This window comes from Alternaria postmessia, assembly GCF_024291825.1.
Source record: "Alternaria postmessia strain BMP 2775 chromosome Unknown scaffold_21, whole genome shotgun sequence".
Taxonomy (NCBI): Eukaryota; Fungi; Ascomycota; class Dothideomycetes; order Pleosporales; family Pleosporaceae; genus Alternaria; species Alternaria postmessia.
The window spans coordinates 155760-171948 of record NW_026260094.1 but is presented as its reverse complement, the minus strand read 5'-3'; the positions used below and the strand labels follow the sequence as shown (position 1 = coordinate 171948).

Sequence of the window (16189 nt, the reverse complement as noted above, 5' to 3'; positions counted from 1 at the left end):
ATGCGCTCGGTGTCTTTTGCCACGAGACTAGGCATCCAGGTCGAGGCATTCCACGCTTTTGGAGCTAATGATGCGACTTGCCTCGGTAAACCTTGTAGGGCTGACAGATGCTCGAGATGACTATACACGACGTGGTAGACAACTGAAATAGACAAAAGTGTTACCATTATACTGCCCGCGAAAGCACTAATCCGATGGCCGTCGGGAAGCATGTCTCTGACACCAACAGCCTGCTGACAACATCTCTCTTGTTGGAAACAATAGCAATCTGTAGCTATCACTCGATCTGATCAGAAAAACTAGGCCTGGTTTATCGATGAAGCAAATGAGCTACTGGCTTACAAACCGATTATCATGAACACCCAGGTGACTTGCCAAGGAAAGTTCTCTCTCATACATGACACAAGGATAGACACAACGAAGCTCTATCCCCTCATCTAATGGACAAACTAAACGCCTAACGCTCTATCTTCTCGACTTATCTCCCATGGCCCTAGCGGAAGTCTCGCATAACTTGGTGATTGGTCTGGACTTCTCGGTCATTGCACCACTCTGCAAAATCCCATATCATACGCTATCAGAAGCTATAGCCATAGTTGGTTTCCTTCAGCACCTGATCAGTTTCCTGCTTGCATTCGAGTGCTATAGAGCACAACTCCTTGCGCAGCCGTCCGCAGCACTCCCTTCAGTGTTATGAGCCACTCTTACTTCACCAACAAGCCGTACTCTTAGGAGTAAACAATCCTTACCAGAGGTAAAAACAGCTGTGTAGCTGTCATCAGGTGCCAAAGATAGTTCAGAATACACGGTCGTAAACATTACTATTAGACCCTTCTCATCCTCTCCCCCGCCATCCCACCAATACATGAGTCTTCGCCCATACCAGCACACTCATATACCCAATCCCCCTAACCCAATCGTACACAACCCGTCTACCCAAAGAAGATTTATGATGGATCCGGCGAACGAGAAAAAAAAAGAGAGAGATATCAAGAAAGAAGAATAAGAATAAGGAGAATAAGAACGAAAAAAGGACGAGATGGAATCGAATACACATGGCACAAAAGGTACTCATTCACACCTTACCCCACCGCTTGATCCCCCCCTATCCCCCCAATCGACATCATCGACTCCTGCGCAAGTTCATCCGCAGGCGGCACCTCCTCGGCAGCCACCTCTCCATTCGACAAAACCACGCCTTCAGCCTCCGAGTCCTCAACAGCACCCGGTCCCTCCTCAACATCCTCATCCGTAACATCGTGGAACCTGGCCTGCTCAACCGTTGGAAGAAGCGGCCCAGCAACATCCATACCATGATCATGATGATGACGATCGGCAAACCCATTGACTAACCCCCCATTCGCCATAATCCCCCCATGTTGTTGATGTTGATGATGTGAAGTACTCTCGCCAACGCCACCAACCTCTCCGCCAATCCCCAACCCCCTAACCGCCCTCCTCATACTCTCCAACCTCGCCCGCTCCACAACCACCATCTTCCTCGCCAACTCCCTCAGCGCATTCTTCCCCGTCTCAACCCTATTCTCCTGCCAGCTCGCCAACTCCTGCGCAACAACCTGCTGCGTGTACCGGAGTTCGCGGCCCCAATCCTCCAATTCGCCTCTACTCTTATCCATCTTGTCCTGCGCATCGCGCTGAACACGGGAGCGAGCGTCGTCTAAGAGGCCCAGGGGCCAGCGGTCGCTGCGGCGGACGGAGAGGTTGTGGCGGTCGATGGATTTCTGCGTCGTTGCCATTTGGGTGATGATGGTGGAAGGGCGGGATAAAGCGGTTAGGATGGCGGTGATGGTCGAGGAGATGGCGTGCATGGAGTAATAGAATCCTGACATGGGACTTGCGTCGCTCTGTTTTAAACACGCTGTATACCGGTCCAGTGCCTTGAGATGGACTTCCGGTAGGAAGGTAAGCGAATGCATAGCCGTGTTCGATATCTTTGCTGCATCGTTGAGATCACTGGCGCTAGCCCGGACTTTGTTTGCGCGCCGCAGCACACTCCTTGACGCATGATGTAACGCCCGGATGTTTTCCCGCATGTGTTGGACAAAGAGTTCCACTTCCCTTACGTCATATATAGGCGCATACTCTTCTCTCAACCGTTCAACGCGCAGTTCGGCTTTCCGCGCGGAGCGCTCGGCTAGCATCGACGAGTCGATGTCAGGCACCAAGAAGAATTCCCAGACCATTTCGTGCGTGGAGAAGGTGGGATGTCGCAGCAGGATTTTGAGAAACGCATCGAGGCGTAACTGCATATCCCGCAGAATCGACCGCGAAGGTCTCGACGGAATCAGGTAAGGGGATGCTAGGTTATGTATGACAGGTAACCAAGACGCAGGATGTTCTTGTGCGAGCCATTTTGCAAGGTTCTCGAAATCCTGCGACGATCTACGACAAGTTGTCACGGTAATGGTCTTGTTGTCATTGGGCGCACCGGATTTCAAAACGAGGCGAACTGTTCCGTCTTCGACAAAGAAGGAGCGAACGACGGTTGTTGTGCGACCGTCTGGACCGGCTTCGTTCGAGAGGAGAACCAGATCGTCGATGCGGTTTCGGACGTCGTCGTCTTTGGCGAGTTCCACGGCGGTGAGGCCACGGGCGTCTCTGTAAGAAAGGTCTACTCGGGGGTCTTGGAAGAGCACTCGCACCATGTCCGTTCGGCCGTATTTGCTAGCTACCATGAGTGGTGTGAACTGTCGATCGTTTGTCGCATTGGCATCGGAATCACAGCGGTACAGTAGCTTTGCTGCTAGTTGAGGGTCTGTGATGATGTGTAGCAGGCTGTTTCCCTTGTTGTCAACGTGTTCGTCAAGATGTAATGGTTGTCCGTCATCCTGATAGTGAGTCGCGGCGAGCAGTGCTTTATCGACCATGTCGTGGTACTCATCGTGATCGTATGCCCTAGCCAAAGCGAAGACCGGTGTCTGGCCGTTCTTGTCTTTCAGCTGCCAGGGCAAAAGATGCCCGATGCGGTCTATAAGTCGAGGTTGATTGAAGAGATAATGTGCCACGCATCTACCCTTCGCGTCTGGTCTGGAGAGAAATTCTTTCAGTGCCTGGGGACTGGGGCTGTTGTCCAGGATGTAGTTGAGAATCGTGTCTGTCGTTCTAGTATGCCCCAGTTGTATTGCTGCACTCAACAAATTGGTGCCTTCGTTGTTGTAGTCTTCAAAGACATAAGAGGGAGTGTAGTACTCGGCAAGACTAAGCAGATATTGCAGTGCTTTATCCTGATTGTTTTCAATCGCCATCATCATCACCGATTCACCATCAGGCCCTTGTGTCATGGTGAGTTTTTCTATCGAAACGTCGCCCTCGATGGCGCTAACCCGGGAATCAAGGGTTGTACGAGATCGGAACGATCGTGCGGAGCCACTCGACATACTCCTAGTATCCATGGACACCCTCTTCTTCATCTTCGGCCTGCCAGGTAGTGGTGGAGTTTGAGCGCGCTGGAAAGGGAATATGTGTGCCAGGGGACCATCTTCATGCGCACTCTTGTCGCGAGATATGCTTCGCCGTCGTGATGAGTATTCATCGTCCCCATTCAAGGTAGTGCCTCCTACAGAATGCAAATCTGATAAACTTGCAGCAAACCTGAGTTGGCGATTTCTTGGTGGGGTATCGCTCTCATCCGAGAAGCTATCCAGATCTGGATTGAACGAACGATCGGGCTCCAGTATACCCTGCATCGTTTCAAGATCACCAGATTTCGTGGCCTGCCACAACGCCCGATTCCGTCGGCTTGCTCTTCGTAGACCGCCTGAATCTGTCGTCAGGTAGGAAAGGACAGCCTCGAATGTGCTGAGTGCATAGCCCATCTCCCCGCTTTCGACGTCGTCAATGAAGATGAAATGTCGCATATATGAAAGTCGTGCCTGCAGATGCCGTACAGGCGCTCTTATCACTACTATGAGCAACAGCGACACAAGTGTATCCGCGTTGATGGTAAGAAGATGATCTTGCTTCTCCGACATCTGCTCTCCATTTGTCATGACCTTCTCTTGTGATTCATCCGGCATTGTAATGTGCTTCTGCACGCTGAGAAGTATTTCCAACATCTCTTGTGGACTGCCCGCAACACCCATCTTCTTGAACATATCGACAGCCTTAGAAAGTCGTATAGCTAGTTCTTGCTTGCCTTTGCGGCCATGGCCGATGTCGATGCCGACCTGCGATATATCAATGTCCACCATCTGTCGCGTGCGGCGCTCAAGGTCGGTGTCTTCTAGGAGCCGTATTTCTCGAATTCGTGGGAAGAGGATTGTGTGGTGTACTTGCTCGGCGATGTATCGTTCAATCATGCGCTCCACGATGGGACCTGTCAAGTCGGTCGTGGCGCCCAATAATGACAGTTGCTGCTTATCTACCATCTGGAAGAGGTCAATGGCCGCTGTTACTGCAGTTTCTAGCGATCTCCGCATCTGGTCCTCTTCGTCGCTAATCTCCAGATTTGAGACAAACCCATTCGTGCCGTGTGACATGCTACTGTGTATAGAGAAAGGCGTCGTCTCTCCTGAGGACACTGACCCGCGTCTTCGTGAACTCATGGACGATCGCCGCGACCTCTGTGATGGTGTCGCTGGCAAAGGCTTCTCAAGCTCCTTGCCAAACTCCTTGAACAGCCTCTCCAGTCCTGGTTGCATTTGACGTGCAATCATTGGGAAGTGGTTCAACAGGTCGCTGAAGGACTTGACTTCCTTCTTCCGAGGCATGGAGGAGCTGGCGCCTCCAGACGGGCCCGCTGCGACCGGTGGTCCTGCTCCTGGCCCTGCTCCTGCATCCTGCTTGGGCTGTAGTGTAGCGGGTATGATAGGGTTCGCATCGAAGGTGCCTATGAGGGGCCGGGATATAAAGTAGACGAGCCATGGCTGGGCATCGAAGGAGTCGGGGTAGAAGATGGTATCGCTCAAGAGCTGCGCCTGGTTGAGTGTCTTGAATCCTGTGTCATGTCAGCACTTGCAAGTCATTCCGTGACACACGACGTGTATGCGCACCTTTGTTGCTATAGATGAAGGCATCCTTGACTATCACCGTCCGGCCATTTGCAGTGGTAAACTGCTTCGCCTTCCCCCGCGTTTCCCTGAAACTACCCGAGTCCTTGGGATGATTGTTCGGCCCCACTCCGCCGGGTACGCGCAGCACATGGCTTGCGAGGAAGTCTTCGGAACCGCTGAGGTCGATGTACGAGGTGTTTGATTCCTTGTCGCGCGATGTGAGGAGGACTTCGGTGGTGGGAACGAGAAGGACCTATGTCATGCAGGGTCAGTTTTATGTCTCCCTGTACACTGCTATGTATCGTACGTGGTGCTGGGCTGGCTGGCACTGGCTGGGGAGTGCACTACGGAAGAAGGCCCGTAAGAAGGGATTCAGCACGGGAGGCATTCAATCGACATAAACAATCGTCTGGAGGTGTTTCGGCATGCGCGGAGCATGCGGATTGGCAAGGACGGCCACGCGATCTGGTGTAGACGTCAAAGTGGCTGTCGTGGTGAATAGGAGCCTGGTGCGATGATTCGGAATGCGATGGATGGCGGAGGCGAGGAACAGCGACGGGAGCGTATACGGCGGGTGCGCAAGGAGCGGAAGTAGTGCACGCTTCGGGGCTAATGCACAAACAGGCGATAGACAGCAGAGGGCTCGCAAACAATTGGGATGATGGCTGGTACCAGAGGCTCCAGGTCCATTGGCTTGTGAAGGTGAGCTGATGCTAGCCCGCCCTCGGTTAGCGCTGAACGCGACTCTTTCGTCATCGCTCCCGCTCTTCCCCAGCTTTGTATCACGACGCCACGTCGGCACAAATCCACAGGGGATGCAGGTAGGCGCGTCAATGCTCTGCAGTACGCGCTTTTCAAGGTCACCGTCTACGACAATGTTTGTCGATGGTCTCGAAGCGCGTTGCAGTCATCGCTACGCCACGCTGTGTCTCGATTGCTGCCATACAGGGTACGCGTATTGTCGACAAGACAAACGCTATCAGCGATAAGCACTACTTGATTACAGGCACAAGTGCTCATATATGTCACCACTACATCTCTAGCTTGTGAGGGGTGGTTCCAGGGACCTCTAACGGAACCCTCGCAACACCACAAACGACAATTTGTCGCAACCCATACCAAAACATACGAGCACTAACACAAAAGGAAGGTTTGGATATTATCGTATTTCCGCACTCAGCGACGTGCTTTTATCTATCATTCGCTAATAGTCTATCAAAAGAAAAAGAACAAGAGAAGAAGAAAAACGCTCACGTCTACTTGGTACTCTTCTTACAAAGCTTGGTACCATAGTCCATAACACTCCAGTTCTCCGTACCAGGCGTCGTCTCAGTAAAGAAGACACCCTCGGGATCATACTTCTGGCGTATCTTCAACAACCTGGGGTAATTGCCTCCCCAGTACGCTTCCTGCCAGTTCGGTTCATTGAGATCGCCCTCGTTCACATAACTCGCACCAGCGGGACTCACATCCCGGAGTCGCTTACCCAGAACATTGGTGTTGAAGTTCTCGCGTTCCTTTCTAACGTCCCAGGGCTCGTTGCCCGTCATCATAACGTTGGTGATGACGAAGCTACTGGCGTTGCGCCACGTGGGATGAATAGCATTGTCGACCTTGGGATAAGCGCGGCCGGGGTTGACAATGTGACCGACGTTGAAACCGAGTTGGGTGGGCTCGGGCATGGCGGCGTAGATGAGAGCGTCGGCGATTGCGTCGCCGTGGGCGCTAATGTCGGATTGTGTAAAGAGGCGGCCGCCGACGACGGATTGTTGGTTCGGGGGCTCGTCTTCGAACATGTCAACGTAGAACTCGAAGAAGGTAGGGAAGGCGCGAGTGTGGGTGTCGTAAGGCACTTTGGCCGCGTCTAGCTGCTCGTATAGTGGGGCGAGGACCTTTCCAAGCTGCTCTTCGTTCATGTTGGGACCAACGAAAGGTGCAATGTGGAGACGCTGAGGACCAGGGCCGAGCTCAAAGTACACGAACATGCCATGCTCGCTGTAGTGGTTGGCCAGGTTGTGGAAGATGTGAACACCCTTGGCGAACAGCTCAGTGTCGTTGGTGTGCGTAGAGTTGATGTTGAGGATCGTGCCAGCAACAGGGACTTCCGGGAAGGTCTTGACAGTGATGGAGATGACAACAGCAAAGGAGCTGGGGCCGCCACCCTTGAGAGCCCAGAAGAGGTCCGAGTTCTCCTTTGCGTTGGCGGTCACGAATTTACCCTCGGCGGTGACGGCGTCGAACGAGAGGACATTGTCAGCGCCCATGCCGTAGATTCCGGAAAGAGGGCCGTGGCCGCCTCCTTGAATGTAACCTCCGGCCCAGCCAACCGTCTAGGAAATGTTAGTGATGGTTTCAGACGTCCGGATCGATACACATACTGGGCACTCTCCACCAACGATGACCACCTTGGGGCTCTGAGCAAAGCATTCCCTGTACAATTCACGGCCTTGTACACCAGCACCGATAATGGCCGCACTACCCGTCCAGTCACCAGGCCCAGTGTACTTCTTGAGGAACTTGACGTCCTTGAAGCTGTGGGTGTTGATGATGAGTGCGCCGTAACCGGTGGAACGACCCATGAAGTCGTGACCAGTGTTTCGGATGATCAGACGGAGGTTGCGCTCCCGTGCGAACTTCACACCAGCTCGGATCTGCTGCTTTGTAGTTGCCATGATGACGTATTTTCCGTAGAAACCACGTGTGCAGGTTCCCGATGGATCATCAGTTGGCATGCAGGTGTTGTTCGTCTTGAAAGGCCAGAGCTCGGCAATCGGATGGTCGGTGCTGGCATTATGTTAGTATCGATCTTTGTATCCCTTGGGAGGGTTGATCATACAGCCATTGCTCGTTGCCCCAGTTGGCCTGAGTATCCGCACACTTTGCCGCATCGTACACGCTGGTGCCGTTCTCAAAGTTCTTATAGCAGACAGCACCGGGTGGGATGGCGAGCTGAAGTGCGCCTGAGACGGTCTGGTTGAGTTTCGCCCAGTCTGCATTGGTCGGCCAGCAAGCGTTGTCGGAGTAGCATTTGCCTAGAATACAGTGATCAGCATGCATTCGAAGAAGAAGAAGCAAAACGTGGTAGTAGCTTACATTGGTAGTCAACACCATCGACCTTCTTGACTTCACCAATCCATTTGGCGCCCAAGACACCATTGGTCGCCAACAGCAGAGAAGCGAACAACGAGAAGCGACCCATCTTGACGGAAAGTTTGGTACAGAGTCGATCAACTGGATCCAGACTACCAGTGGGATGCCCGACTATTTATTTCCATCGTAGCTCGATGACCTTTACAGTCCCTTGCTTTAGCCTAGTACTCCTGCTTCTCTACACTGGGGCTAGAGCTTCATCAAAGACACGGGACGCCCTGCTGCACGGCCACCTGCCTTGAAATTGAACTAATACCAGCAGTAGTCAAGAACGACTTCTCCTAGACTGCGTACCGTCTTCCAGGCCAAGGGTACCTGGAAATATGCAAGCCACACTCAACAGCGGGAGAAGAACTACAATAGGTAATTAACTCGCCCTAGAACGGATCGTCGGTACCGGGCCGCTGGGAGGCCACAGACTAGTTGGCATGATTGGAGTGTTTCTATTCATCCGGGTAATGTTGGGGGCCTGGTAGACTGTGTGCCAAGACAATGGTGCTCCTATAGCTTTTTCTGTTCGCCACGAGGTTGATTCCAGGGACTGTCTATCATCTCGTGATTGCCACGTTATCCATGTGGGCGAGGCTGTTGTGAACTGCCGTAGCGATACGCTGTACTCGGACGCATGTCCGGTGTGGTAGTGTTCTTGTGTAGCAGTGGGCCTCTGCTAGCCAAGCCGGTACGATCTAAACGTTCGACTATTATAGCCGCGCATGAGGGATCTCGCGTGGCGATAGTCGCAATATGCCCCGTAAGCATTGAATCTGGAATCCAATCAGGAATGATTGCAATGCTGTTTCGTTCAAGGCATGCAATCAACGCGCGCTTACGCTCATATATAGAACAACGGCAAGTATCTCTCTTGTCAGACGCAGATACATCTTGGGGGTCCCCTGATCTACAAGAGAAAATGTCCGCGCTTATGGGTTCAAACGATGGGGTACCATACGATATTGGACGAACGATGCGGCGCAGTTCAAGAGCCTCGTCTGTAGGATTTAAGTTTTCGGTTGCATCGACCGTACCATGCAGTATATTTAGCCTCGGAATAGCAGCTCTCTTCGAAATAGTCTCCGCATGTCCCCGCGGTTCGCAACTCCACTTTGAGTCGGGGGGCAAGGGTCCAGCGGCTAGCTTCCGGAGAAGCGCGATTGGGCCCTGCGTATCCCGCAAGTGCTTGACCCGCCGCTCCAAAGTCTTCTTTCGCTCAGGGATGGAGCTTTAGAAATACCATCGGCGTTTCCTGCGGTCGTTCTCTGTCGTTCTAACGGAGGCGATGAGACGACGGCCATCTAGCTGATCGTCGTGATCGTCGATGGTAGCGCCGGTTCCATGAGTCCGCAGGTCCGGGAGACAGGACATGACACGCATCCGAGCCGTGCCTTGGTTCTGAACTAGATTCAACGCTAGCATCTCTCGTTCGGCACGTATTCCATGTGAAAGCCAGCAATGAGGCTTCTTCACTACAGCCACCATCGGCCGAGGTAGGTGCTCACCTCCGCATTTGGAAGTTGGAGCTTGAGAGGCAAGGTTTCGCTGCCAAAACAATCTCCCCTGCTTCCTGCTTCGGACCAAAATCTTTGCTCAACGTACGGCTTCATCCGCCAGGCGAGTTTCGATATGTCTGCCGGTCTCGTAGCTCAGTATTTGCAGTTCCGGGAAGTCATGTCGAATTCGACTCCGGGTGACCCTACTCGCTCCTGCGATCTGGGAAGTACCGTCTTCCAGCTCTACCAACTTCTTCACGAAGCATTGTTGTGGCGCACGGTCTACGCCACAGTCAGAAGTATCTCGTCCTTGCTTTGCATCTTCAGTCACCTGCCACGCCTCTTGGTGGAAATTCTCTTCATAAGTACCCCATATGAGAACCTCAAGTAAAGGACATCGATGATGCGCCCATTGGAAGAACCGTGTAGCGAACTCTTGATGAATTTCGCAAATATGCACTTGAGGAGTGGATGGACGCACAGTTCTAACTCGGTCCTGGTAAAGATGTAGGATCTTGAGATTCTTGAGTCTTTCGATTGGTTCCTAAGACAGGTCATGAACGCTGCAGTAGGCAACACCGGGAAGCAGTCTGAACTCACCAGAATCTTGATTACGTAGGAAAACCTTTTCTCCGCCTCACTCCTAGGGATATCGAAGTCATAGAAACACAGACCGAGTTGTTCCAAGGCGCTAAAGTGACTGCATATCTGTTGAAACTCTGGTTCAACTATAAAAGGAAAGTGCTCGTTATCCCCCTCACGATATAGATCTAACAGTGAAAGCGTCTTGAGCCTCGGATGCAGCGGCCACAGATATGGTGTTGCATCTGGTGTATCTTGGGGGTCCAGAGATACACTGTGGAGGCCATTGATGTGGAGACGGAGGTGCTGAAGACTTTGGTTCTTCAAAAACAGCGCTCTTGCGTTCTCGCCTGCAGTTTCATCGAAATGTTCTGGGGTCCGTATTTCGACGTCTGTCAGGTTCTGTAGTTCGCGTGAGCTGGATAGGTGTTGCAGTAGATCCAATTTGCAATCTGAGAGAGCTAGCTTAGTCACTCGCGACAAATCGAAGACGTAAGGGAGGGCAGAATCGAACGTGTCAGGCATACAACCATCAAGCATGAGTGTGCGCGCTACAATCTTCTGGTCTGCAAATGCACTAATGTTGTGACCATCGCCCCAGTATTTATGAACTTTCTGGGTCCATCCCTCCAGGAAAAGTATCGAAAGTGAATCGAGCGCAGGTAGTGCTAGAGCAAACTGCAAAAATTTATGTGTCTGGTCGTGTTCTCCGCGGAAAGCAACAGTAACGCGACGCGTTTTTGGGGATATGAGCTTGCGGGAGTCACCACGCAACACGTGCAGACTGTCGATAGACTGCTGGTGCTCTTTGAGAAGGCTTACGAGGTTCGGGTCCATATAACCATGGTCCCAAGCAACGTAACTGCGTATCTGTCAGTCTACTAATCTACTATAATCACATCGGATTTCATGTCAACAATGTCTACCGGTGAGTCAACATGTCCTTGGGCAGGGTTTTGCCTCCATGGTCTAGATACGATGATTATGCGACCGTAACTTTCCAGCAGACTGTAACTTTCCAGCGAGATGTGACTTTCCAGCAAATTGTCAGCTTACCGGAACTCTCGGAGCTTGTTGGAGGGGATATCTTGCAAAATCCCTGACATCAAAGCATTTCTGGTCGCTTCATCCATCGGACAATCCGCTGATGAGACGGTTCCAAACTCCCATGGCAGTAAGTTGAGTAGGCTCAAGCTTCGTGTGTGCACCAAGTGCTTTCGTGCGCCAGAATCAACACATTGACGGAACAGAGCCAGTTGGCCATCATGAGCACGAACTTCGAGCACAACCTTCCTGTACAAGTACTCTGTGGCGACGCGATTCCAGCTCTTCGAAGTCAGGCAAAGCGCCTGTAGATCAGTGTAGAGTGAGAGCTGATGGACTAAGTCAGCGACCGATCAACTGCTGCGCCAGGCAGATGTCGTGAATGCGGGGTTCGCACATAACCCAGTATAATCCGCTTTACATCTTCAACGAGCTCAACTCTGGAAGAGGGGTTGCTTATGTGGCTGCTCATATTGCGAGGGGTGAGGCGGAAAACTGCGTAATGTATGGAAGCATGAGCTGTGGATGGAGTGCGGGGATGTGTCATGTGACTTCGTGTTAGCGACTCAAAGGCGTATTGAGTGGGTACTGCGAGGACGTACAACTGATATGGCAGTCGCGACTATGCCGCACGCACCACACCACAACTTCCTCCAATACGCTCCCCTTCTTACATCACTGCAGCCAGCCATGCGCTCTCTAGCGACCGAAATCTAGCCGTTTATACTGGAGTGTGTTGACTGACCTCAAATCTCTCAGTGCAATATCGATACATTTTGGTGAGCTTGTCCTGCCGCCAGTGCAGCATACTACCTATCTACACTTCAACAGTGACGATGCCGGAGGGTCTTCTTAGAGATCCCTGTAAGCAAGATAATGTAGCTGAATTTGCATTCAAGGCGAGAACACGTACGATCTCACGGTGAGTCTAATTGTCTCATTGTCATGTTCTGATATCATCTAGGGTATACGCACATGCTTTCCAGGACCCAAACATTACCTATTGTGCATTTGGCCTAAACACCGGCATCCCGTTCTTCTTGCCCCAACCCCAGACCTTGCCATTCAGATCTGGCACCATGATCAACCAAACAATTGTCGCGATCCAAGCTCCTATCGTATCAAGAACCACATTGTTCCTCTGACTACCCGATATAGAGCCCCAACGCATCAAATGCACCAACCAATTCGTAGGCGTCATGAAGTCGCCTCCTTCGAGTCCTTTGATGGCTGCCGTCGCAGCTTCCAGCTCAGTCTGCTTGGGATCTGAAGACTCTAGCTCGAAGCTCACGGGATGCTTGGTCTTGTTCTCGTTTTCGAAGCCAGGAGATAGTATACTGCCCGGAAAGACGACATGAATGTCAACATCGAAAGGCGCGGGTGTGGCGCCAGTGGTGCCCGTCTTTGAGCGACGCGCCGCGTTGTAGAGTTGTACCTCTGAACGGAGGCCGTCGGCAAGGGAGCGGATAGCGGCTTTGGCGGGGGAGTAGGCGGAGTAGCCTGCTATGTTCATGAAGGCGAGCGCGGACGAGGTCATGATGAACTTGCGAGGTGGTTCTGGTGCAGAACTCTTTTCTTGCGACTTGTACGGCACTTCGGGGTAGAACCACGCCTGGAGTGTCTTGTGTGCCATGTATGCCGAAGCGAAATAGTTGAGTTCCATCTGTCTCCTCAGCGTCTCGGTGCTCGTCTCGATAAACAGGCCTGGTACTGAGGACCCCGCGATACACCAAACGATCTCCGGCATACGTCCATTGTTCCAGGCCGTTGCTTCCTTGAGAATCCGGGCGTTCTCAGCCTCGGAGGTTACGTCGGCGGCGATGTAAGTGAAGCGTTGGGCGGCGGGGTTCTTTGCATGGGATTTTGCGTGTGCGAGGGCTGTCTCGAGGTTCTTCGCTGTGCGTGCGACGAGGATGAGGTTTGCGCCGCGGGCTGAGAGGAGACGAGCGATCTCGCTACCCATCCCCTGGGATGAGCCGGTGAGCAGAACCGTCTATGTTCACTGTCAGTATGTAAGCGAGCTAGGCAAGGTGGTGCATTGCTTACTCTCCCCTCTACAGGGAATTGATTGCCTTTCCAAAATGCGAAACCCATGATGTCTGCGCTTATTATCCCGACAAGCACCAGGAGTATGATGGTGGCCCCTAACAGCAGTTGCGACATGGGGATTGAGACTTGTCGTTTACCGACAGGTGGTAATTGGCGCGCCTGAAATCTGACAATGCTTACGCTGCCAGCATGTACCGCAGTGCTCAATGGGTGCTAGTCCACCAATATGCAGTACGGTGACAGGTGAATTAATATGTGGAGCTAAGGGTGCAGGGCTTAGCTCCACTGGTGGGGACCTTCCGACTCCCGCGGCGAAGCCAAGATTTCCTGCCGAAAAAAAGTTACCCGCGACGTTTGCGACCAAACGCATACGCCACAACACAACACAGCACATATCACAATCATGGCAAAGAAGAGGAAGGCTGATGGTGGCGCATCGCGCGCGCCTAAAGCGCCAAAAGAAGAGGATTCCCGAATGAGGATCAATACGTTTGAGGATGTCGCCGATTCCGAGGACGAGTTCCACATGAATCGCGACAAGATACTGCTGGACGAAGGGCCGGCAGCCAAGCGGATGAGGAAGTACCAGGAAGAGGGTTTGTCAAGTCATGCCGTATGTATTGGATGCAAAGACTGACTTGAGTCCAGACAAATTCCTACAGCCCTCTGACGAAGAAGTACTCGACGCCGGCAGCGACGACGACGACGACGACGACGACGACGACGACGACGAAGAAGAAGAAGATGACGAAGATGGCGACACCGGCGATGAATCAGAAGACGATATCACGGGACAGCGCAAACCCGCAGACGAAGATGAAGAAGAAGACGTGGGTGGATGGGGCGCCTCGAAGAAGGATTACTACGACGCCGATGCGATAGAAACGGAGCAAGACGCGCTAGACGAGGAAGCGGAAGCACGGCGCATACAAAAGAAGCAGTTACAGAGCATGACAGAGGCAGACTTTGGCTTCGACGAGGACGAATGGATGGCGGAAGATGGCGAGAAGGCTGCCGAAGGTGGTGCTGTAGTGACAGAGGTTCTGCCGCAACTCCAAATCACTGACAGCATGTCTGAGGAAGAGAGGATGAAGATTATGCGGACACGATACCCCGAGTTCGAGCACATTTCGAAAGAATACCTGAGGCTACAGCCGCTACATGAAGAATTGGCCGCTGCTGCCAACGCCGCCGAAAGGGTGCTGAAAGCGCAAGCTGCAAAGTCAGGGAAGACTGGCAAAACTCTACCTACACCAAAGGCAGTCATAAAGTACAGGGCTTGCGCAGCATATCTCGCAGCCATGGCCATGTACTTTGCTGTACTCGGCTCGACTGCAACAGACGATGGATCGCCAGTCATTGCCATGGACCCTGCTGAATTACACGAGCACCCCGTCATGGAGACTCTTCTGAAGTGCCAAAAGGTGTGGACGAGGATAGAAGACCTACCCCTCGGAGACCCCATGGTCGAGGCCGAAGACGACGAAGAAGACTCCTTTGTGGATGAAATCAGCGTCGAAGAACTCGAAAACGACCTGTCCGTCAAGAAGCCCACCAAGCAAAAGAAGACGCGCGCAGAACGAGCCGCAGAACTAGCCCGCGCAGAAGCTTCCGCCCGCCGCGCCGCAAAACTCGCAAAGACCGAAGAAGACCTTGCCTCCCTCGATACCCTCACCGACAAAGCCGCTCTCAAGAAGGCAGCCCGCAAGAAGAAGACACCAGCGGTCGAATCCAAGCTCAACCTCCTCAACGCAGACGACTCCGACTTTGGCGAAGAAACCGAACTCACCGCCCACGAAGCCGCCGAAAAGGCAAAGAAGAAGAAATCCCTCCGCTTCTACACCTCTCAAATCGCTCAAAAAGCTAACAAGCGCGACAACGCTGGTAAAGACCAGGGTGGTGACGCTGATATCCCCCACCGCGAGCGTCTCAAGGACAGACAAGCGCGTCTGCAAGCCGAAGCTGAGAAGCGAGGTCAGCACAAAGATGCTGGCCCTGGTGTTGCTTTGGGCGAAGACGATGGCGCTTCTTCTGCTGATGAAGCGCCCGGTACTAGGCGCGATGACTTTGAAGACGAAGATGGGTATTACGACATGGTAGCTGCGCGGTCCAACGATAAGAAGCAGACTAAGCTTGAACGCGCTGAAGCTTATGCCCTGGCTAAAAAGGAAGGTGCTCAGGTTGTGGAGGAAGAAGTCATTGGCGATGATGGTCGTCGTATGATTTCTTACCAGATTCAGAAGAACAAGGGGTATGTTATCTTCGTGTCTATTTTATGTGTGTTGAGAGTAACTAACATTTTGTGCCAGATTGACACCTCATCGTAAGAAGAGCGTGAGGAACCCGCGTGTGAAGAAGAAGGAGAAGTACAAGGAGAAGCAGAAGAAGCTCAAGAGTATGAAGCAGGTGTTTGATAAGGGTGCTGCAGCTAAGGGCAGTGCGAACTATGGGGGTGAGCTTACGGGTATTAAGTCTGGGTTGGTTAGGAGTAGGAAGTTGTAGGTGGTTTGTTGGTAGGAAAATATTGCGTGAGTATTGCTGTGGTTATTTCATGGCGAATGGGAAAACAAGAGGGTTCGGTTTGAGCATTTCGGTCGCGATATCATGTCGACTAGCGCAGACGTGCTGTCAATCTACTGGGGAAATCATACTCGAATCGATTGACTACAGATGACTGGACTTGCTCTTCGAAATGGTATGCAAAATACTCTATCCTACGGCTACGACGATAGCCACAGCGATCTTCCTCATCACCATTCCTCTCGTCCCCAAGCTTCAAGACCAACCACCAGAATTGCCCCATCTCCCTTCCACCGTTTGACTCAAGGCTTGCTATCTACACTGAGTAGCGCTTCCGTGATCCAG

At 52.4% G+C, this 16189-nt stretch overlaps 4 protein-coding genes across 4 annotated transcripts; 1 reads left to right on the top strand and 3 right to left on the bottom strand.

The window, feature by feature from the left end:
- Nucleotides 1–1082: 1082 nt before the first annotated feature.
- On the bottom strand, nucleotides 1083–5400 carry J4E82_004451 (uncharacterized protein; the record flags this gene model as incomplete). Its single annotated transcript, XM_051730730.1, has 3 exons — nucleotides 1083–4957; nucleotides 5013–5265; nucleotides 5320–5400. The coding sequence occupies 3 exons, from the start codon at nucleotides 5398–5400 to the stop codon at nucleotides 1083–1085; spliced, it is 4209 nt and encodes a 1402-aa protein (XP_051589486.1).
- Nucleotides 5401–6268: 868 nt separating this feature from the next.
- J4E82_004450 (uncharacterized protein) lies at nucleotides 6269–8211 on the bottom strand (the record flags this gene model as incomplete). The annotated part of the gene is made up of 4 exons (XM_051730729.1): nucleotides 6269–7342; nucleotides 7391–7796; nucleotides 7849–8044; nucleotides 8106–8211. The coding sequence occupies 4 exons, from the start codon at nucleotides 8209–8211 to the stop codon at nucleotides 6269–6271; spliced, it is 1782 nt and encodes a 593-aa protein (XP_051589485.1).
- Nucleotides 8212–12275: 4064 nt separating this feature from the next.
- Nucleotides 12276–13369, bottom strand: J4E82_004449 (uncharacterized protein; the record flags this gene model as incomplete). The annotated part of the gene is made up of 2 exons (XM_051730728.1): nucleotides 12276–13268; nucleotides 13322–13369. 2 exons carry the CDS (start codon nucleotides 13367–13369, stop codon nucleotides 12276–12278), a joined length of 1041 nt encoding a protein of 346 aa, XP_051589484.1.
- A 358-nt stretch (nucleotides 13370–13727) lies between these two features.
- J4E82_004448 (uncharacterized protein) lies at nucleotides 13728–15826 on the top strand (the record flags this gene model as incomplete). Its single annotated transcript, XM_051730727.1, has 3 exons — nucleotides 13728–13920; nucleotides 13973–15575; nucleotides 15634–15826. 3 exons carry the CDS (start codon nucleotides 13728–13730, stop codon nucleotides 15824–15826), a joined length of 1989 nt encoding a protein of 662 aa, XP_051589483.1.
- Between the last annotated feature and the right edge of the window lie 363 nt (nucleotides 15827–16189).